The sequence below is a fragment of the Oryctolagus cuniculus genome, chromosome 12, assembly GCF_964237555.1.
Source record: "Oryctolagus cuniculus chromosome 12, mOryCun1.1, whole genome shotgun sequence".
Lineage (NCBI taxonomy): Eukaryota > Metazoa > Chordata > Mammalia > Lagomorpha > Leporidae > Oryctolagus > Oryctolagus cuniculus.
In genome coordinates, this window is record NC_091443.1 from 86394503 (window position 1) to 86416555 (window position 22053).

General features: G+C 55.4%; 1 protein-coding gene and 1 long non-coding RNA gene across 4 annotated transcripts in view; one reads left to right on the plus strand and one right to left on the minus strand.

The window, feature by feature from the left end:
- Positions 1-19986, minus strand: part of CA12 (carbonic anhydrase 12) — a 47857-nt gene extending 27871 nt beyond the window's left edge. The window contains exons 1-2 of one of the 2 annotated variants that reach the window (XM_017347899.3): positions 19765-19986; positions 13453-13473 (exon numbers count right to left, since the gene is read on the minus strand). In XM_017347899.3, the coding sequence (XP_017203388.2) occupies positions 13453-13473; positions 19765-19849 (106 nt within the window). In that variant the 5' untranslated portion in view covers positions 19850-19986. 2 annotated transcript variants of the gene reach the window in all.
- On the plus strand, positions 506-17157 carry LOC127483768 (uncharacterized). Of its 2 annotated transcripts, XR_011380932.1 has the most exons (5): positions 506-886; positions 5114-5233; positions 7505-7761; positions 8183-8238; positions 9589-17157. It is a non-coding gene; the product is annotated as an uncharacterized lncRNA (long non-coding RNA). The 2 variants fall into 2 exon arrangements; XR_007910407.2 differs by lacking the exon at positions 8183-8238 and having other exon boundaries at positions 510-886.
- Positions 19987-22053: the final 2067 nt, after the last annotated feature.

Consider the following 22053-nt stretch of genomic DNA (forward strand, 5'->3'; position numbering starts at 1 on the left):
AAGGCTACCAGCCCTGTGGGTTAATGAGTGATCAAAGGTCTTCAGATTGTATATATAAAAACAGAGGTCAAGGAATCAAAGTGACAGGGGAGCTTTCCCTCTGCTAAGGTTCCGTGTCAGTCACGCGGGCCCGGCCTGTGAGCCAGGGCTGGGAGGCTGCGGGTCACTCCCGACTTAGAAAGCTGAAAGCTGGATGCCACCGCAGGGCCACTGTTTCTTCTCTGGGTTTTACATTACAGCTCAATAAACACAGGTGTCTAAAGGTGCTTTAATCCACCTATTAACTCCCATCTCTGTATCATTTCAATTTTCGTTTGGGTCAGCTTGACAAGGAGGCTTGATCATGGGCTCAGCCGTCATAGTGCGGGGTTGGCAGTGCAGGCTGGAGGCGAGAAGAGAGGAGCTGGGGACCCTCCCCCGACAGCCACCACCAGTGGTCCTCTCTCTCCCAATCCTGCTGCCTGGGGAGGCGCTGGCCTCTGCTGGGTTCCCTGTGGAAGGCAGGTGCTTACCTGGAGGAAGGCAGGGGCACAGGCTGCCAGAGGTCCGTGGGCGACAGCCCGCTTGTTCCTGCTCCTCCCTCTCAGGACCCCTTGCCTTCGGGTTCACTCACTGTGAACCTGCACTTGGGACAGTAGTGCTGTCTCCTCCCCAACAGTCCCGCAGTTCTCAAACACTGGACAGACTTCACCGTCGTCATCATCATCACCCTTGTCACCAAGAGACTCACTAGAAATGCAGATTCTCACCCCCACCCCTTCTGACCTAGATGCTGTGGGCGTGGCGCCAGCCTGTGTCGCTGAACAAGTCCTCCAGGTGGCTGCTGCTCACCAAGGAGCAAGAACCCCCACATCGGGCGGTCAGCTTGCTTCCGCTACAGAGCCTGGTACACAGAAGTGCTTCGTTCTTGAACAACAAACCACTAGCAAGTTAAACAAGCTGCAGGAGTGGTAACAGCCTAACACTGATAATGGAAACTAGCCAGGCCTGAGGACCTCTCCCAGCTCAAATAATGTTGATTCTCTTTGATCTGCTCCAACCCGTTGACAGAGGAATTGTGCTAGATGTTAAAACACTAAGTCCGAGGGGAGAGCTGGGCTCAGTGGTTAAGCTGCTGCTTGGGGACACCCACATCCTCTATCAGAGCACCTGGTTTTAGTCTTGGCTCCGCTTCTGATTCAGCTTCCTGCTAATACACGTCCTGGGAGGCAGCAGGTAATAGCTCAAGTGCTTGGGTCCCTGCCACCCACATGGGAGACCTGGATGGAGCTCCTGGCTCCTGGCTTTGGCCTGGCCCAGCCCTGGCTGTTGCAAGCATTTGGAGAGTGAGCCAGGGCATCCAACCTGATTCCCATGATGAGAATCCCCAGACAGACCCGCACCGATGGACTTCTACGGGATCAGGTGCAGCGACTGTATGTGGCAGAGACTACGTGCTTCAGAAACGTCAAGGCCATGACACCACAAATAAATGCAGTGGGTTGTCTAGATTATGTCCTGGATATGAAACAGAATGGCCGAGGGCCATGTGAGGTTTGCCGCTTGCTTGCTTGGCCTTCCCCTCTCCCTCGCCCCACCTCTCTTTCCCCGGACTCACTCCTCAGCCCTCCGTTCTCCGTACTCACACCCCCAAGATGCAGCAGTGTCTCAGGGGAGAGTCCTCCAGTGGCTGCTCCAGCTTTCAGTAGAAATTCCAGGCTCTGCAGTGCAGCTCACAAGACCCCCAGGATCCCACCCACCTCTGCAGGCTCTGCTCTCTCTCCTACCGCCTGTCAAACTCCATGGAAACTCAAAGGCTTTTATCTTATTTGCAGGCTATTCAGTTAGTCTGCCATAGTCTCACGGCTACTGGCAGAAGACCTGAGACTCCTGGATCAGGGTCAAAGCACGGTTTAATACTCACAGCAGTAGCCAGAATAACATTTGCGCCAGTTTCTCCAGCTCCAAGTCCACACAAGGATGTCATAAGGGCCAGGTGACACCCACACGCACAAATTGCTCAGCGCTGTGGCTGAGACACCTGAAGCTCAGGAATTCTCAGTCTTCGAGAGAGGGGCAGCCAAGCCTGTCCCTGCCCCCATTGCCCCCTGAGGAAGACATCAGCATTTAGACTGATGGCAAACAGATCTGTTCAGTCCTCCAAGGTGCTATGCAACATTCCGGAAAAGAAAGTCTGGGGCAACAGCCGCTGGTGCCCCAGCTCACAGGTGTGAGGACAGACCCACGGAGAACTGTCTCCCGGGCATCAGCCTCAAACACTCGGCTGCTGCCACCCCGACTCTCCAAGCCGAGCCGCGTGCTCCCGCCTGCTGTTTTGAGCTCCTGCTGCCTGTGGCTGGATGCCGTCCTCACACTGCACCTGTACAGAAACACTCACGCCCTCCGGGGCCTGCTAACTCCTTTGTCTTTCCAGAAGTCCCACAATGGAGTTCTCTGTGCCCCTTTACTTTTGCATCTGTGTCCACTGCGCTTCATTTGCACCATGGTCACTTCCTGTTTACATGTCCGCTTCCCCCTCCATTATCAGTCCCCTGGAGGCCAGGGCTCTGGCTCTGACCCCCCAGGGGTGAGCCCACAAAGAGACGCTTCAAGGGTGGGTGGGAAGAGTAAATGGAGCAGTGGACAAATATTATTTTAAAGCTGCCAGCAGCTCCTTCCAGTTGCCAGGGCTGGAGCAGCCCAGAGTAGCAACCCAAAGGGTGGACACTTCTGTCCGGGCGCTCAGCGTTCTGTGCAGTGATCCAGTGGTACCGACTGGAGGCAACTGTAGCAGGTCTATGTGTTTGCAAAGAACACTGTTTCTCTAGAGTCAATTTATGCTGTCCTAGAATGGAGAGTTGTTGCCCTCCTGTGAGGTTATTTTAATGAAAATGTAATTAATTATTTGAGAGGCAGAGAGAGAGAGAGAGAGCAAGAGCAAGCTCCCATCCACTGGTTCACTCCCCAAATGCCAGTAACAGCAGGAATGAGGCCAGGCTGTAGCCAAGGACCAGGAACTCAACCCAGGTCTCCCATGTGGGTGGCAGGGACCCAAGAACTTGAGCCATTATCTTCTGTTGCCTCCCAGGATACAGGTTTGCAGGAAGCTGGATTTTTTTTTTTAAGAGTTATTTATTTATTTATTTGAAAGGCAAAGCAACCTAGAGAGAGAGAGGAGAGAGAGATCATCCATCTGCTGGTTCACTCCCCAAATGGCCACAGCAGTCACGGTGGGCCAGGGTGAAGCCAGGAGCCAGGAACTCCATCCTGTCTCCCACCTGGCTGCCAGGGACCCAAGCACTGGGGCCCTCTTCTGCGGCCTTCCCAGGCACCTTAGTAGGAAGCTGGATTTGAAGTGGAGCACCTGGGACTCAACCAGCCCTCCGACATGGGATGCCAGAATTGCAAGCAATGGGTTAACCTGCCATACCACAACACAGGCCCCAAGAAGCTGGATTTTTAAAAATTAATTATTTAAGAGGCAGAGAGACACAGAGAACATGTAGCATGTGCTATTATTTTAGACTAAGCCAGCGCTTTTCAAGAGGGATTGGGAATGTCTGGACTCATGTTTGGCCGTGACAACATAGGGATGCTGCCAGTTTCTGGTGGGTGCTGCTGAACACCCTGCATCAGCCAGGAGCACCTCCACAGCAAGCAATGAGCTGGCTCCAAGTGTCAGCAGTGCAGAGCCCCGGAAGCCTGGGTGGACGACTGTGGGCGCCCTGTCTGGGCCATGTGGAAGGAGGGACCGCCCACACCTTGCAGGGGAGCTTGTGTTGGAGGACCTGGAGGCCGTCGCTGTCAGTCATCCTGGAGCAGGAAAGAGGAGGGGACCTGGCCTCAGGGAAGGGAGGACAGAGTCCAGGGGGACCCCAGGCCAGGAGAGTGAGGCTGGGCGCTCCAGCATGATGGACCCATCTCACCCGTCTGGGGACGAGGCAGGATATGATCACAGCCCTTTGGGAGTACTGACAACAGATACAACTGTTTTGGGTTTTGTCTTAGGTTATAATGCTTTTGTGGTATCCCAGCTCCTTAATCAAGTTTGTTAAATTCTATAGTTTGGGATTTTTTTTTCCTTTTCCAAGCTGCTACCATTTAATGAGCACTTACTATGTGCTGGGCACCTTTCTTTATCAGGGGTCAGCTGACTTTTTCTGCAAAAGGCCACATCATAAATATGTCAGGCTCTGCACACTGTACAGTGTCTGCTGCTGCTGCCAGCTCTGCCATCACTGCACAGAGCACCTCAGAGAACAGGCAAACAGATGGACGTGGCTGTTCCAATGAAACTGTATTTGCTGGAGCTGGCGCTGTGGCATAATGTGTGAAGCTGCCATCTGCAGTGCCTGCATCCAATATGAGTGCTGGTTCAAGTCCCCGCTGCGCCTCTTCCAATCCAGCTCTCTGCTATGGTTTGGGAAAGCAGTAGAAGATGGCCCAAGTCCTTGGGCCCCTGCACCCACATGGGAGACCCAGAAGAAGCTCCTGGCTCCTGGCTTCAGATCAGCCCAGCTCTGGCCATTGCGGCCATTTGGGGAGTGAACCAGTGGATGGAAGACCTCTCTCTCTGTCTCTGCCTTTCAAATAAAATAAATAAATAAAAAAGAAACTGTATTTGCAGACACAATGGTGGGCCATGGTTTACCAAGTCCTGTCCCCTGTGTTGAACATGTATTAATTACCTTAATCTGCATAACAACACTGTGACACAGGGCAGGGGGCTGAGACTCAATAGGACACCCCCAAGTCCCATCGCCACAAAGTAGGGAGACTGCGCTCTGAGCTCATGCTCACCACAGCAGCCTCCCGACAGGCTCTGGAGAGTGCAGAGTAGGGCAACAGGCAGAGTTCCCAGGTGCTGAGGGGTGACCCTCAGATGAGCCCTGCTCCAGGCTCCTGAGCTGAAGGGGAGACGCAGCTATGGAGGGATTGGTGACTTTGTAAACTTTCCCTGGGGGGGAATGGGAATAACCAGTGGGGATCTGATAAAAGACTGGAACTTTCTGCCAGTCCCTAGGGTGGGGCCCTAAAGTTGACCTGATGTTGACCCAATGCTGCACTTCTCAGCTTTGACAACGGGAAGTCCTTTCTGACAGCTAACCTGTAGCATTCTGGCTGGTTTTTACAGCTATTTCCCTTATGGTGAAAAATTTGCTTTGGATGGTTTTCCCCACCTGCCTTCCTCCTGACGTTGCATCTCTGGGGTGGGAGCGGCTCTGCACGCAGCTGGCTCCAGCTACAAAATCTGGTAAGTCACTTTACAACGTCACCCAAGCACAGCTCCTAGCAGGGAGCTGGCAGTGAACACGCCAGGGTGCATCACGAGGTTCACAGGAAAATGGGATTACAAGATAAGTTTATGTTGGTGCAAAATTTTTTGAAATCCATGGCTGCAAAACGGTCTCCACAAAATTCATGAAAAACACATATTATGAAACAGTTTTGCATGGATTCCAACATTGGAAAGAGGCTCTTTCCCTCCAGTGGGCTGTGGTCATCCAAGGTGGCCCCACAAGGTCGCTGCCTGCCAGGCCTGCAGGCCAGTCCTAACCCACCTCCCTGGCTTTCTGCACTGAGGCTGTCCTCTACTCTGTTCTCGCTTCCACTGCGCCCTTTGCAGCTGCAATCCGCATGCCCCTTCAGCCACCATCCTCTCCCTATCCCTCCACAAAGGGCACTGATCCAGGACTGTCCTAGGGCCCTGGACACCTGTCCCGGCTGGGTTCTGCCCACAGCAAAGAGGAGTGAATTCCGTTGACTTCCCCCCACCCCCAGCAACCCCATGAGTCTTGATCCCCATTTCCCACGAGTGTGTCACAACCAACCCTATCCAGTGTTTATTTATGTCAACAAGCATTAAGTCTATTGTGTTTCTTCAACCACTAAGCCTTTTATCTGGAAGAAGGTGGCATAATTTGTTCCTGCCAATTTTACATTGTTTACTTTCTGAAAAAAAAATCTGCATTTCCTCAATGGCGTGATGTGTTGTGCGGGGCACTGAATGCCTGGTATAAAATAAAAGTCCATCAGGTGGGAATCAGGAGGCCCACTCTGGCTCTGCCCCTCCTGCTCTCTGCTGTGGACCTCCGAGAGCTCCAAGTTCTGGGCTCATTTGTAGATGAGGGCAGGGCTTGGCATCCACTCCCGCCTCCCCGGGCCCTACCTCGGCGGTAAGGGCAGTCTGGGCGCCCATGTGAATACCTGTGAAGCCCTGAACAAATGGGGCACTCACCGCCTGCCAGGCTGCACCAGCCAATGACACCAGGCATCTCTGTTTCCGGCTGAATGACATCTGTGCTGTCAGTTTCCTGCCTCAATGATCCAGCCTCCGGAAGGAAATCTGGCCTCCTCCGCTGGCTCATGGGCTGCCCACACTCTGCTGCAGCCCTGGGCCCTCCCCCAAGCCCCTGGCCTCCTCGCTGAGGTCCGTGGCAATCCCCAGAACACAGCAGCTCCCTGGCTGATCACTGCACAGGTTGCCTGCCTAGCTCGTAGGTGTCCTTCAGGTCTCAGCTGGAACATCACCTCCTCCAGGGAGCCTCCTCCAATCCTTTCCCCAGAACTGGAAGTGAGGTCTCTCCCCTGTATCCTAAGGCTCTGCTTACTTGCTGTCTCCCCCAGAATCTCAGTCCCATAAACGTAGGGACCACGCCCCCTCGTCTCATTTCCTTAGCACCAGTGCTTGTCCAGTTCTTTAGTCTGACATTTGGCACTTAGAATTCACTTTTAAAAATATCTGAGAAGGGGCTGGCATTGTAGCACAGTGGGTTAAGTCTGCCTGCAGTGCTGGCATCCCATATGAGCACCAGTTCAAGTCCCAGCTGCTTCACTTCAGATCCAGCTCCCTGCTAATGCACCTAGGAGGGCAGAGAAGGGTGGCCCAAGAGCTTGTGCCCCTGCCATCCATGTGGGGGACTTGGATGAAGTTCTGGGCTCCCAGCTTCGGCCTGGACCATGCCTGGGCCGCTCAGGTAATTTTGGGACTGAACCAGTGGATGGAAGATTTTCTCTGTGTGTCATTCTGCCTTTCAAACGAACAAACAATTTGTTAGAAACAAATCTGTGAGATGAATGTGCACCAGTCATCTCAGGTGAATTGAAAACTGTGACCGGTTTTTACATCTGTTTTGATCAATTACAAATGGGACACTTTGAACTACTGAAACTTTTTAAACCACAGTCTATCCGTGGCAGTTCAGGAAGGGGCAGAATAGGAGCATGGTGAGAAAGTGGGACCCACTATTCTAAGGGCTTGTTCTAAAGTAAAACCTTGAAGATCTGTTTGTCACCATCAGATTTTAGCTCAGGATCAAGGACAAACACCCAGGGGTTCTTGAGGTTTGCGGACCACAGGAGAACAGACATTCACTCAAGTTGGGGCCTCCAGTTTGCTCCTGGGCTTCCTGGTGGCCAAAGCCAAAAGGGTAAATAGTCATTTGCATGACTGCCTCACTCTACAAAACACCTTTGTTCCACAACCTTGAGAGTCACCTCCCTCCTTTCTCCACTTCTCACGCAGCTTCCAGAAGAGGGAGTGCCAAGGAGGCTGTGAAAACACCAGGTCCCTCCCTCCCCCATTTGCCAACATCACCACAGCCTCCAATAAGCAGATCTCATCCCCGTCCTGGCCACACACCCCGGAAAGAGGGGACAGCGTGGGCCTCTTGCCGTGAATCCACAGGTGTCCTGCTGGCCAGTGGACCGACTCCCCCATCTCACCCGGAAGTCGCACAGCTGATCTCATCACGTGATTGCAAAATCATTTAGAACCTGAAGGTGAGCTAAACAAACCGTTTCATTCAGGGTTATACCAGCCCTGAGTCAACCTTTACAGACACTAAGGAAAGGTGGCGGCTGGTGTTTGTTCCTTCCTGGTTGGCACAAATGGAATTCCGGTCAGGCGGTTGGGAACGGTTACTCCGTAGAGGACTTGCGTCCACCAAAAACATCGTGCCTAAGTGCCTTTGCTTGTAAGTACTTGAGATAGTGACCCAACCCCACGAAAGCCTGTATGTAAACCATAAACTGATTGGAAGTTGGGAAGAGCTATAATTGAAAATCGAACCTGACTTCCCATCACTCCTGCATGCCTCGTTGCCCAGGGCGCAGCCAGCCACCACTCCTTACCGGTTGAAACGAATCGTGTCAGCTTCTCAATGCTGGTTCATGGACCAGACCCCATATCTACTGCTTCTAGGTGCCACTGATGGTGAAATGTGTCCCACTTAAAGAGGTGCTAAAATCTGGGGGAAGGTGAGTGTCTTAGAACCACTAAATAGGGCCTTGCTTGTTATTTATTTGAAAAGCAGAATGACAGAAAGAGAAGGAGAGAGACAGCTTCCATTGCTGGTTCACTCCCCCAGTGCCCTCAGAAATCAGGGCAAGGCTTAAGCCAGGAGCCAGGAACTCCATCCAGGTCCCCCCTGTAGGTAGCAGTGGTTCAAGGACTTGAGCCATCATCTGCTGCCTCCCAGGTGCGTTAGCAGGGAGCTGGATGGGAAACAGAGGGAGGACCCCATCCCACATACTCCGCTGATATGGGACAGGGCGTCCGGAGCAGAGGCTTAACCTGCTGCTCTGCCATGCGCCTGCCCTTGTTTGATCTTGTTGAGCCTCACCACAAGCCTATGAAGCAAAGCAAACCAGAGTGTCTGATTAGTGAGCAGGCCCGGGCCAGGGTGGAGAACTTGCACTTCCAATAGTGGCATGCGGAGCCCAGGCGATGTTCACGCTGCCAGTCCAGAGACCACGCTTTGGCAACCCCTGAGGCGCCGTGACCACTCCCACTTTGTAGCTAAGAAACGGAGGCATGGAAAAATTACTTTGCTAAGGCCAGCCAGCCTGATCCGGCCAGCTGTGTCCACGGGGGTCTGCCTGGGCCTGGGCTCTGGGCACACCACATTCCTTCTGCCTCAGCCCCCGGGGCCACTAGCCCTGTCTTCAGGAACTAACGCTGTTTGCTCAGCTGCCGCGGTGCGCTGGGCACCCCACATTACAGGCGTGTGGGCAGCCACAGGCCAAGATCCCCCAGGACACACACAAACCCCCGATCCTGCAACTCCGCGGGTGTGCACAGCGCAGATGTCACAACTTGCGTTAGAAGTAGCCAGAACTGAAGCCCAGATTTAAGGAATTCCTCGGGGCGGGGGGGGGGGGGCTGGGTTGCTGGCCGCCGGGGAAATCCCTGAGACTGGGGCCTGGAGACTGAGTTCCCTGGCAGGAAACACATGGCTGGCCACTTCTTGTGCCTCCTACTCAGCCTCAGGCTGGCAGCTCAGGCTACACGACCCCACCTCTGCCAAGGCAGGAGCACCCATGGGTGCCAGCCCTGTCACTGCACGAGCTCCCCCACTGTTGCTCCCACCCAGGCCTGCTTTCTACTCTGCAGCTCACGTGGTACCTTTAGCACCGCTGGAGAGCAGAAAGCAAAGAGCTCGTGCGTGCGCTCCATTTCCAGTTCTTCCTGCTGGGGAGGGGCTGGAGAGGGTGTGCAGAACTTAACACCGTGGCAGGGCAGGTGGAGGCCCGGGCCTGGAGGACCTGGGTAGGGGGGCGAGAGAACGGGGTTTGCCCCCACAGATGAGCCTGTCCTACTTTCTACAGGGACGTCTTTAAAGACCGAGAATCTGTCGTCTGGGAGAGGAACCGAGGGGCGGAGAAGACACAGCAGCACGAGGGGGCACAGGCAGCGTGTGGGTCTCGCGGAGTCCTGCCATCGCCCAGGGCCGTGCAGCCGGGCCAGGTTGCCATCTCCCCACAGTGCCCTGCTGGGATGGTCTCGTGGTCGCCCCCTGGAGGCGGGACGTGCCCAGGTTCCTCTGCTGTCCAGCTCCCTTAGGGTTTGTCTCACGTGTCCCTGGTCATGCGCAAACAGTGGGATTTGCCTGTTTCTGAGCTTGCTCACACGTGAGGCCACGAGACCAGGGTTAAGATCATCGGGGTGGCATGCCGTGCCTGCCTCTGCTCGGGGGGATTGTCCTCTGGCCATTAGTTCCAAGACCCTCATGCTTCTTTGGTTGCTCTGCTGTTTTGGACACACTGCGTTTCTGCGTTCTGAGGTACGAAGACAGGGTCAGGGCAAGAGTGACTGTCCCAGCCAGCCGGGATCGGTGAGCTCCCTGCTGGAGTATAACATGACACACAGAAGAGTGCCTGCATCAGCCGTAAACAGCTTGACGCGTTTTCACAAAGCACAGCCCAGGACGCGAACTTGACCAGCACGCACCTCCCCGTCACCCCCCCCCCCCCCCCCCCCGCCCAGCAAGGCCTCTCTGCCTTTCAGCAGCTTAGATCAGCTTTAGCGGGCAGGAGTTTGTCCCCGGCTCACATGACAGCCTGGCCTGCAGCTGCCCTCCGGTTCAGGATGGCTGCGGGGCTGATCTCCAGCAGGGAGGGCCCTGCTTCATCTCCTTGTCCTCCTTGCCCTTGTGACTGAGCCAGCACACACGCACACACACACACACACACACACACACACGGTTGCTGCTTGAGGGGCAGGGCTGGGCCCATCTCAGCTGTCAGATGTTCCTCTCTGGGGGTGCCGCCACCCGTGAGGTCGGCTGGTGACTCAAGGCCAGGGGGGTGGGGGGCTCCCTTTCCTTGTACTTCTAGAAGCCCCACCACGTGCACCAGGCAGCAGGAGGCCCTGGAGCAGGGTGACTCAGCAGTGTCTACGTGCAGAGAAGCCTAGTTCTGTGCTCTGGGAAAAGCAGCAGGTGGCATTGGGTCGGGCTTGCCCCATCCAGCGCAGCTTGTACTGTTTGGAAACCGCTTCCCCCCCAGCACCTCTGCTGGGCCCTCTGTTTACCTGTGCATGCTGAGCCCAGGTGCCAGGTGCCAGCCTGGACCTGTTTGCCTCCTGAGCCATCTTCCATCTGCTCTCCACCCCTCGTCCCCACTGTGGGCTGACGGCACATCCTGCGTGCCCACCTCACTAATAAACACCAGCCTGGCCTTTGTGCTAACCCCGTGCACTTCCCTGTATTGGAGACTCTGCCCTCTGCCTCCTCAGCAGAGTGGCTCTGCTCGTGCAGGGCAGGAAAGCTGGAGGGCTGGGGGGCCTGAGGTCAGGGAGAAGGGCTCCTGTGCAGAGCAGCCCACCCCCAGGGAGCCCTAGCATAGCCACACAGGAGTGTCCACAGCACCTCTGGTCCCCTGGGGCTATAACAGAGCCAGGGAGCCCTACAGACACCTGGCTTGTGTTTGTGGTAGCAGACACGGGGCGACCCTCTGACTCCTGGGCTAGAAAGCTCTTGAGAGCCATCAGGTCAGTGATGTTCTCACAGATGTGCCCAAGAGTCCCTTGGGGTGAGCGTGGAGGGTGGAGGTGAGGAGGGCGACAGTGTCGTACAGTGGCTTAAGCCACCGCCTGCAGTACCAGCATCCCATATGGGCACCAGTTCGAGTTCTAGCTGCTCCACTTCTGATCTGGCTCCCTGCTAACGTGGCTGGGAAAACAGCAGAAGATGGCCCAAGTGCTTGGGCCCCTGCGCCATGTGGGAGACCCAGATGGAGTTCCTGGCTCCTGGCTCCAGCCTGGCCCAGCCCTGATCATTGCAGCCTTTTGGAGCATGAACCAGCAGATGGAAGATAATCTCTCTCTCCCTCTCTCTCCTTCTGCCTTTCAAATAATCAAAAAAAAATAAAATAAACATTTTGAAAGTTACATGGAGGGGGAATGTTTTAGAAATGCAGGTTTCTCAGGCTCCCTCCCTCCCCCAGGTCCAGGCTAAGGCCTGGAAATCTGCATTTTGCAACATATTCCAGGTGATTCTGACGTAGGTGACCCCCAGCTGCAGTTTGAGGAACTCCCATGGAGACACACCCTCGTCCAGGTACAGACAAGGGAAGCAGGCCCCGAGGGCTTCCCGAGGGCTTCCCGAGGCGCTCACAGAGTAGGGCCTAGCACCTGAGTCCCACCGTCCCTCCATGCCTGCCACCTTCCCTGCAAGCTCTCCCAGCTCTGCCGCCGCTTCCTGCCAGGTCTCCCGCCCTGTAAGCTGGAAGGGAACACACAGGCTAGGGCTCCTGCCAAGGCCAAACACCTTCCTGCCTCCCTCCACCCCCTATCCCTGCCTTACTCTTCCTGAGACACAGATTTCCTCCCTGCCCGGCCCGTCCACGTAGAGGACAAAGTGGGACAGCCTGGGCTGCCTCCCCCGCCCAGCCCGGGTGTCTGCCCTCAGAGCCTCTGCTCCTGCCTCCCTCAGAGACCACCTGCTCCTCCTTCCCTGTCCCCCCACCCCGCTCATGTGACACCATCATCCCTTTGGCCAGCAGCACTGCCCCCCACCCTCGAAATTCTCCCCATCTCCCAAGGCCCAGGGAGGGGAGAGCCCTCCCCCTCTGGGAAGCCTTCCTGAACCATCCAGCCCCAGCCCTCTCATCCCCTCTGAGCAAGCAGGGCACGGAACCAATTACTTATTCTCCGTTATTATTCCGTCTTATATCTTGCTTTGAACTATGAGCTCCAAGTAATTAATTCCCAGCTACAGTCCACAGCCTGCCCTCCTAATTACCCACCCAGTCAGCAAAGTGCCTGTACCTAATAAGCCCGCAAGGTACATTGGTAACAGCCAAGCTTCACGGGGCTGGAGCTGACAAGACCTGGGGCCACGGGCAGCTGGCTGGTCGGTTCAGCGACTTTTCCGTGCCTCCCAGGCTAAGGAACATCCAAAGGCCAATCTCTGCAAATCAGACCTCTGTCTGGCTTTCACTGTGGTGGCACACTTCCACCGTTCTCCCCTCCTGTGTGCCAAAACAATGTGTCCAGTGCGTCTTCTGTGACTCCACTGCTATGAGACATCACTGGGGTGCCTGTGCCTGCCAGAGGCCCCAGGCACCCTTCTCTCCACCTGCACCCCCAGCCAGTGACCACATTTCTAACTCACTGTAAGCCTCCAGCTGAACCAGCGTGCAGCTGCTTAGCCTGCAGGCCTGCTGGAGGTGCTGACCTGTTCCCGACCCATCTCACAAATCCCTTGGGATACACATGCTTCATGTTAAGAAGCTGAAGACTGGCCACTACCTCTTCCTCCAGCACCCCATTCAGAAACATGGCAACAGGAAGTCAGTTCTAGACACACTGACAGCTTAAGTTCCGGGGCCTGAGCCAAACTTTCAGAAAGGAGCCCTTTATTCTTTGTTTCTCGTAGGACAAATGTCCTTCAAGGGAGAAGGGCGCTCTCCTGCCCAGGGCTTTTGCAGTCTAGAGGTAAAAAAATCTTCCAAGGATTGTGCAGCTTTCACATCGCGACTCACAGTTAAGTGCACAGAGCAGAATCATCAGCTTGGACAAAGTGCGGTATGCAACCGGCAGAGAACTGCTCTTTGGAGACACTGTTGCATCCACTTCAGCAACCTGAGCACAGCCTCCACCCCCACCCCCACCCCCACGGAGCAGGCAGTTTCCAGGTTCCTCATCAAATAAAGCCATCTCCTTAAAAAGTATTTAAAATTGCTACTTACCAACGTAGGTCCACTTGGATCCTGCAAAAAAAAAGCAAATGAACACCATTGAACTTTGAACTGAACAGGTTAGGGGAAATGCTACAGATTTTATTTTGAAATGGGTGAGACTGAATAGGAGATGGATACCCAGAAATCAAAATGCATACTGAGTCTGTGTCAGATCAACAGCTGCTCAGAGCAACTGTGTCGAGAGACCGGGCCAGGGAGCGCATGCTCGGCTTGGGGATTCAGCAGGGGCCCAGCCATCTTCAGTAGACGCCCCCCAGACATCACCAAGAAGCCAGATTTCATTACACGCATGAGGAATAATTGCACATGGCTCAAAACCCAAAAGCTAAGGCAGGCATTCGGTGTGGAGGGTAAAACACCACTTGAGACACCTGCATTCCACATTAGAGGGCCTCGAATCCAGGCCTGGTTCTGCTCCTGATTCCAGCTTCCTGCTAATACATTCCCTGGGAAGCAGTGGCGATGAATCCAGCAGCTGGGTTTCTGCCATCCACATGCAGGCCCTGGATGGAGTGCCCAGCTTCTGACTTCAGCCTGGTCCAGCCCCAGCTATTGCCAGCATTTGGGGGAATGCACCAGCAGGCGACAGATGTTTCTGTCTCTGTCTCTGTTTCTACCTCTGTCTCTATGCCTTTCAAAAGCAAAACAAAGCCCCCGAAGCCATCCAGATGTATTCAGAGAAAGCTGCTCCTCCCACCCTATCTCCCTGCTTCCGTTGGACCCCTGGCTTACGGGGAGACTGGGTACCCTTGCACAGCACACAGCTGCACCCGCATATTTATGACCCCTACCCTGTTTCCTCACACCAGCCTCGGGCCACTGGAAACACACTTCTGCAGCTTGCTCTTCCCCACCTAACCATACACCCCGGAGAATGGCTCACACCACTGATCGCAAAAGGAAAGAGGTTTCCTCTGCAGAAGCTGCTGCCCTCAGTGGAGTTGGGATTGCAGAGTGGCAGCAGGGTGCAGGAGCAGTGCTCCGGGAGCATAGGCAGGGCGCCCACCCCTCCCACTCCACGGCCCCCCCGGGTATCAAGGGACTTTGTTCCCGCATCAGAAACCTGTTCTTTAAAGTTACTGCAGAACTGTACTCTCCTCACCCTGCCTGCCCACCTCCCTCTTTGCCTCCAGAAGGGGACCGAGACCCTGAGTCCAGACACATCCCACAAAGGGGCCCTGCACCTGCAAACCAGCTCCTCCTCCAGTGCTCTGTGACTTTGAGGGTACAGCTGGAAGAAGAAGAATCTCCCGTCCCTTTCCTCTCTGGGGAATTTCTTTGCAGTTAAATTTACCTGGCCATGATCTGGTCACTTATCACAGGGGGTATTTCCTACCCAAGCCAATGGTGGTGTTGAAAATTGAAAGAAGAGGTCTTTGTGTTTGTTTTAATTTGAGAGATAGGGAGGAGGGGAGAGATCTCCCATTTGCTGGTTCACTTCCCCAAATGTCCACAATTGCTGGGGCCGGGGTCAGGCCAAAGCCAGGAGCCAGGAGCTCCATCCAGGTCTCCCTTGTGGGTGGCAGGGACCCAAGTACTTGAGCCAGGGTCTGCATTAGCAGGAAGATGCAATTAGGAGCTGGAGCTAAGAAATGAACCCAGGCACTCCCCTATGGGATGTGGCCATCTTATTAAACTTCAGGACCAAACGCTTGCCCCAACTTTATTATCTACTTAGCTACTTTATCCTCATTTTGTTGTTCTTATTATTCTGTCTAATGCCATTGCTTCAGTGGTTTTCATTAATTTTGAATTTAATTGGGAATTTTAATCAAATTATGCTTGTACCTGGTTTTAAGACTGAGCTGTGACTACAAGGCTTTTTAATCAAAATATCAACCCCTAGGCCAGCGCTATGGCATAGCGGGTTAAGCAGCCTCCCACAATGTCAGCAATCCATTTGGGTGCTGGCTCAAGCCCCGGCTTCTCCACTTCTGATCCAGTTTTATGCTAATGCTCCTGGGAAAGCAGCAAAGGATGGCCCAAGTGCTTGGGCCCCTGCACCCACGTGGGAGACCTGGAAGAAGCTCCAGGTTCCTGGCTTTGGATTGGCCGAGCTCCAGCTGTTGCGGTCATTTGGGGAGTGAACCAACAGATGGAAGCCCTTTCTCTCTATCTCTTCTTCTCTGTGTCTGCAACTGTGTCTCTCAAATAAAATTTTTAAAAAGAGAGAAAGATAGACAAAGTGCCCAGCCACTAGTTCACTCCCCAGATATCCACAGCAGCCAGGGCCAGAGCCCAGGCCAAAGCTGGGAGCAAGGAATACAAAACAGCCACTGCTTGCCAGGACCCTGAGCCATCACCACTGTCCCTGGGGCTGCACTGGCAGGAAGCTGGAGTCAGAAACCTTAGCCAGGAATCGAAACCAAGCACTCTGATTGGCAGGCAGCTGTCTTAACCACTAGGCTAAATGCCTGCTCCTGAATCGTCTGTAAATGCTTCTTTTAGTATTCTCTCCATGCCCCTATAAAACATGCTTATGTCATTTCGATTACATTTTTTTCAGGTTTAGACATGATTTATTGAAATCTTACCCTGGAAGAGAAATATTTAGGTCTCTCGCAGGTCTACAGCCCATTGACAGCCATTTTTATAGGTGAGGAGGTGGAAGTCCATGGAGGGGAAGGGAGTTGCCCAAGAGCACGTGCTCCAAGGTGTTGACCTTTAACCTTTAGTTCCCTGGACCTGGGGCAATCTTCGCTGTTCCTTTTCACCCTTTGGAGTAGAGTGGGGAGCCCAGACCCCATAAAGCTAACCTTACTATGTGATGAACCTTTTCTCCACATAAGTGCCCACAGCCCAGACACAAAAGTTCATGTCAGTTAATTTCAGAGGATCCACAGACCGCCTGTGCCCAACCTGCCGTGGACCCCATGGGAGGTGACATCCCGAGATCAGCCTCCCAGGAAGCAGTGTCTGGATGGAGACATTCATTGACCCCCAGGCGTGCTAGCAACCCTTTTACTGGGACAGTAATGGAAACAAAGAATACACTGTCTTGGAACTAAGCTACAGAGACCTCCAACCTCTTTTCTGGACAGTTCCGCTCAGTGTTGTGTTTGAGGGGCTCACTAGTAGAACACGACCATGGATCTCAGAGACCCAGGAAGCCAGTTGTTGCCCCTTTGCCAGACAGGGAACTTGCAGGCCCAGGCTGTAAAATCCCACAATTTTCTGGAGATCCTGGAGGCCACCAGGAAAGCAGCTCCTGCCTTGGCCAGGGGCTTTCGTGGCACCTGCCCCCAAATCAAAACTCAGACTCAACACCATGTGTCTCCTGTCACCCTCCCTGAGCTTGCCAAGTTTCCCCTGGAACTGGAGCTCCGGTCCTCAGATGAGGCACCAGCAGAAGGTTCTGGAAAGCTCAGGGTCAAATGTTACTCAGGTGGTAACCCAGGTTCTGGGGGTTGGGGACACAGAAATCTTTCTTGCCGTCCTTTCTCTGAGCAAGCCCGTTTGGTGCCCGTGTCTTGGTGCTCTGGGGATCAATGACAGTGAATGCAGGGGCTCAGGGACTGGAGGGCAGGGAAGAAGTTGTAACCAAGGCAGAGATGGTGAGTTGAGAGTTGATTGGGTGAAGGTCAGGGCCCACACTGGTTCACTGTTAGCTCAAATCTGACCTCAGGAAGGCTTCCTTAAAAAAAAAAAATCATTTATTTGCATGCAGAGTTTCAGAGAGAGGGGGAAGAGACCTTCCATCCCCTGGTTCACTCCCCAAATGGCCACAATGGCTGGGGCTGAGCCAGGCCAAAGCCAGGACCCAGTTTCATCTGGGTCTCCCACGTGGGTGCAGGGGCCCAAGCACTTGGGCCATCCTCTGCTGCTTTCCCAGGTGCATTATCAAGGAGCTGAATAGGAAGTGGAACCACCAGGACTTGAACCAGTGCCCTTATTAGATGTGGATGCTGCAGGTGGTGGCTTTAACTACTATGCCATAGAACTGGCTGTGGGGCGGGGGGGTTGGCGCTGTGGCATGGTGGGTAAAGCTACCACCTGCAATGCCAGCATCCCATATGGGCACCTGCTCAAGTCCCGGCTGCTCCACTTCCAATCCAGCTCCCTGCTAATGCACCTGGGAAAGCAGCAGAAGATGGCCCAAGTACTTGTGCCCCTGCACCCACATGGGAGACCTGGAGGAAGCTCCTGGCTCCTGGCTTTGGACCCACCCAACTCCAGCCAGCCGTTGCGGCTGTTTGAGGAGTAAACCAGTGGATAGAAGATCTCTCTCTCTCTCTCTGTTTCTCCCTCTCTTTCTCTATAATTCTGCCTTTCCAATAAATAAATAAATCTTTAAAAAGATAAAGACAAAACGTGCACAGGTGTTTCACGTATGGTACCTCCTGGTTCCCGGCCTCATGCTTTAGGGATGGGAGGCTTAAGGGGCTTAAACTGACCCAAGAGGCAGGCCCGGCCAAGCCTTGGTGCTTCCTGAAGGGACAGGCCCTTCCCCAAAAAGGGTCACGTGTTCCGTCTGGAGCTGGAAATGACTTGGTCCCTCTGCCCCATGCCTGTTAGACCTGAAGACCCAGATGGCCTAGGTCAAGGAACATCCCGGGAGAAGGTATTCATTAAGATCCAGGCCAGAGGTCCAGGGCCCTGCCCGCTTCCTGTCCTGGGAGCCGGCACCCCTCATCCAGGCGGCCCGGGACCACGCAGCTCCGCACACCAGGTGTGGGCAGAACTCACAGAAAGGTTACCTCACAGCCACGCAACTGGGAAGGCCAAGGCTGTCCCCAGAGCCCCCTGGCTTTGCCGGACTGCGCCTTCTGCCTCCCTGCCCCGGACATTTGCCCTGGACACGCACCAGTGCTCCAGGCCAGGGGCGGACCACACGCTGACCCCATCCTCAGCCAAAAGCCCTCCCCACGCTGGGGTTAATGCTGACATTGTTCACCTCAGTGGCCTCGTCCGCTGAGGCAGCCACAAAGCCGGGAGAGCTGCAGGGGCTCTGGGTGGGCAGGCTGGCCACCCAGCGGGGAGCGTGGACTTCAGCTTCTGTTCCCCTCCTCAGCTTGGAAATGGCAGTGGGGGGGCAGGCTGGGGGAGGGCAAGGAGAGTGAGGGGAGGAGGGAGCTGCCCACAGTGAGGGAGCAGCAAGCCCTTAGACAGGGGGCCAGCGAATGGCCGTTTCTCTCTTTTGCCTCGGAGCAACCTAGGAGGAGAAAGGCGATTTCTAAGGAGAAAGGCGATTTCTAAGGAACATGCTGGCCTCAGCCCAGCTCTCCTGGGAGGGCAAATCCTGTCAAAGTCTGCAGTTTTAAAAAATCGATTTCCACTTCTCTGAGTGTGTAACTCTTTCTCCCACCTCCTGTGTCTCCCTCCCTGGGCCACGCGCGAGGGAGATGCTGTAGACGCCTGCTAGCAGATGCGAATTTAATTCTGAGCAATCCCACAGAGACTCACAGCCCCGCTGCCCTGTCCTTCACCAGGGGTACTAGGACGAAAGGAACCTCGGGGCTCTGATGCTGCTGAGCAGGACCAGCCGCCACCCCCCCTCCCCGAAGCTGAGCCAGGGAGCATGGATTTTGAGCCATCACAGTCCCCTGGGGCCTTGTGTGAATGTTTCAGGTCAGGAGCTGTGGCACCCACCTACGGATGTCCCCAACAGCTTGAGTCAAACTCTGCCAAGAACAGGAGCCCCAGGAAGCTCTCACACCACTTACCGCACCTTGGAAAAGTCTTCCCCCAGAAGAAGCAGGCAAACGCCTGGCCGCCTCTTCTTGCCCCCAAAAGATCATTTAACCCGGCCTTGGTGGCTCACGGGCCCCAGGTGGGCCCCCAGTGCAGGTCCTCACTGCCAGCACCCCCTGCTCCCCTGCCGGGCACCAGCCACCTCCAGCCCTTCGGGGCTAAAGGCCCTAATTACAGTCAGAAATGAGGTGTGTGTCTGTGTGCACACACGTGTGCCTTCAGGATAGTGGAACCCTTCCAGAGAAAAACAATGATTAAGGCTGGGATGCGTCGTCCCGGCCACCTGGAGGTGAAACTTCAGGCTGAAGAGTAGCCCCCGCACCCCTTCCCCCAACCTGCCCCCAAGAGAAGCGTCTAGCCACTCCAAGGACCCTGCGGACCCTTCCCGCCCCTCCGACTCCCAGCTCAGTCTGAAAGACAACGCTCTTCCCGCCACAGCTGCAGCAGGTCGTGCATTCCAAAGCCAAACCAGGCATCCTTAAAAAATACAAACGAGCTCTTGGACCCCATGCCTTCCCTGCGCCCTCCACCCCCACCCCGGGAAATGCCCCTGTCCAGGTGGGGCTGGGCGCTCGGGACAGTTAAGAGAGAAGCGGGCAGAAACTCTACCGTTCCGCGGGGCTGCGCTGGAAGGCGGCAGCTGCGCGATCCCCAGCAGGAGGACCGCGGCCGCGCGCAGGCTGCCGACGGGCATCTTCGGGGACCTGCCCGGCAGGCGCTCCCAGCTCGTTCCTGGCCTCGGGCGGCGCTCGGTGCCGGTGGGGCGCGCACCAGGACCGCGTGCGCACAGCCCAGATGCCGCGGCGAGCACGTAGCTCTGTGGATTCCTGGCTCCCTCCCGGGCTGCTTTTATGGAGCGGCTCAGCCCCAAACACGTGATTCATCGTGCGGCGGGGCCAGGACGGCCAGCCTTCCCCGGGGCTGGTGCCCCAGACCCGAGGTGAGAGGTAGCCACGGCTGACCCGGGATCCCGGCTCGCTGGAGCTGCCGGCGAGTGTGGGCGAGTGTAGAGACGGCGTCCGGGACCACAGTCTCCGTCTGTCACTGGCCCTGCCCAGAAGCCTCTAGGGCAAAAGCCCCCTTCTGGGGCGCAGGCTAGGGACTGAGGGTACTGAGCGATTGCATTCGAATTCAGATGTTTGGGAACTGTGCACTGTGTTCCTGACTGGGTTCTTACCTCTTCAAGTCTGGGAGCAAAGACGTTAGCTGAGGACCGGCACGCAGCACGACGGCATGCAGGCAGCTTTCCTGAGCGATTGGGGCTTTGACTATTGGTGAAGAGTACGTGCCCAAGGCTCTTGCTGTCAATCCACCCTCACTGGGAGCCTAGGAACAAGGTCCCTTCCCTAGGTTGGCAACACGGAAAAGGACTCGTGTTATTTCCTGAGCACCTACTATGTGCTGAGCACTTACTGGGCATTGTGCCCCTTGGCCTGGATCAGTGTCCAGGTTCGTTTCCAGCGCAAGCTGTCATCACCCTCACATACCTGCCCGCTTCCTCACATACCTGTGTTCTGTCTAGTCACGTGCGCACGCTCAGATCCCCTTTGTGTTTAGCCCTTGTCTAGTTGCTGAGTCAGAGGTCCTGATAAATTCCCTAATTCTCCCTGCTGCCCTTGCTGTCCCCTGCTGGTCCCACCCCTGAGGTCATCTGTGCTTCTGGCCTCCCTGGGCCTCTGGGTGTCTCTGCACTGCCCCAGGTGCTGGGCTCCCCTCGGTGCCTGCACACACTGCCCTGACAGCAAGAGCTGGCTGCAGAAATGCTCCCCGCACTCCCTGCCCCCCACCCTCCACCGCCGCCACCCCCACCCTGGTACCTGACCCATCGCTCCATCTTCTTGGGGCCGTGGCAAGCTCATTCCTGTTCTGACCCTCGCAGACCCCTGGGCTGGCCTGAGTGCCCAATGAAGCCACTGGGTGCTGCAGGGACTAAGCAGCCAACCTGCTGAGAGGCAGCAGGACACATGCCAACCGCATTTCAGGGGCTTACAGCTCTGACTCGGCTGTCCCGTGTGGGCTAACACAGGGCTCTGAAATCGCCCGTAGGGAGCCGTTACAATAACCACCTTGCTGGGAGCACTTCCAGACCACAGCAGGTGTAAGGATGACCTTTCCTGCCTGATCCAGAGCCTCCGTGTCGCGCCCTGGTTCTGGTTCTCTCCTCTGATCTGTCACCCAGGGCAGCCTGTTCAGAAGATGAACGGATTGGAGGTGCACAAGAGCTCTGGGGATGGGGAGGAGCCGCAGCAGGGCCAGAGGCTCAGAGGCTGAACCCGGGGAGGTGAGATGGCTTTGGCCCGCGTGTCAGCACCCAAGGTAAACTGGGCACGTGCGCGCTGTTCCTGCCCCTCCTCCTCGAGCTTCTTTGCCCTCGTGTTTGGCTGAACATGAAGTCCAGTTGCTCCTGGAACGTGAGCCTGTGGATGCTCTCCAGAGATCCCCGCAGACGGCCAGGTCACGAAAGGGAGGAGGAGTGGCTTTGCGAGATGGTCGAGGCTGGGTTGTGAGCTGGATTTCATAGTGAGAGAGAAGAGGGTTGGGATGTTTACTGCGCGCCCATATCAGAAACCTGGTTAATTAGTAAGGAATGGGAGGCCACACAGAGGAAACAGAGAGTAAAACAGAGACACCACCACCACCCCCCGCTCTAAGTTGGGGGGAGGGAGGGAGAGCAAACAGAAATGGATGGAATTCAAGCAGGGGTAGGCATTGTGGTGGAGCAGGTTAAACGGCGATTTAGGACACTCGCATCCCATATCAGAGTGCCTGGTTCGAGTCCCAGCTGCTCCAGCTCCCTGCTCATGTGTCTGGCAGGCAGCAGATGATGGCCTGAGTACTTGGCTCCCTGTCACCCATGTGGGAGACCCAGATGGAATTCCTGGATCCTGGCTTTGGCCT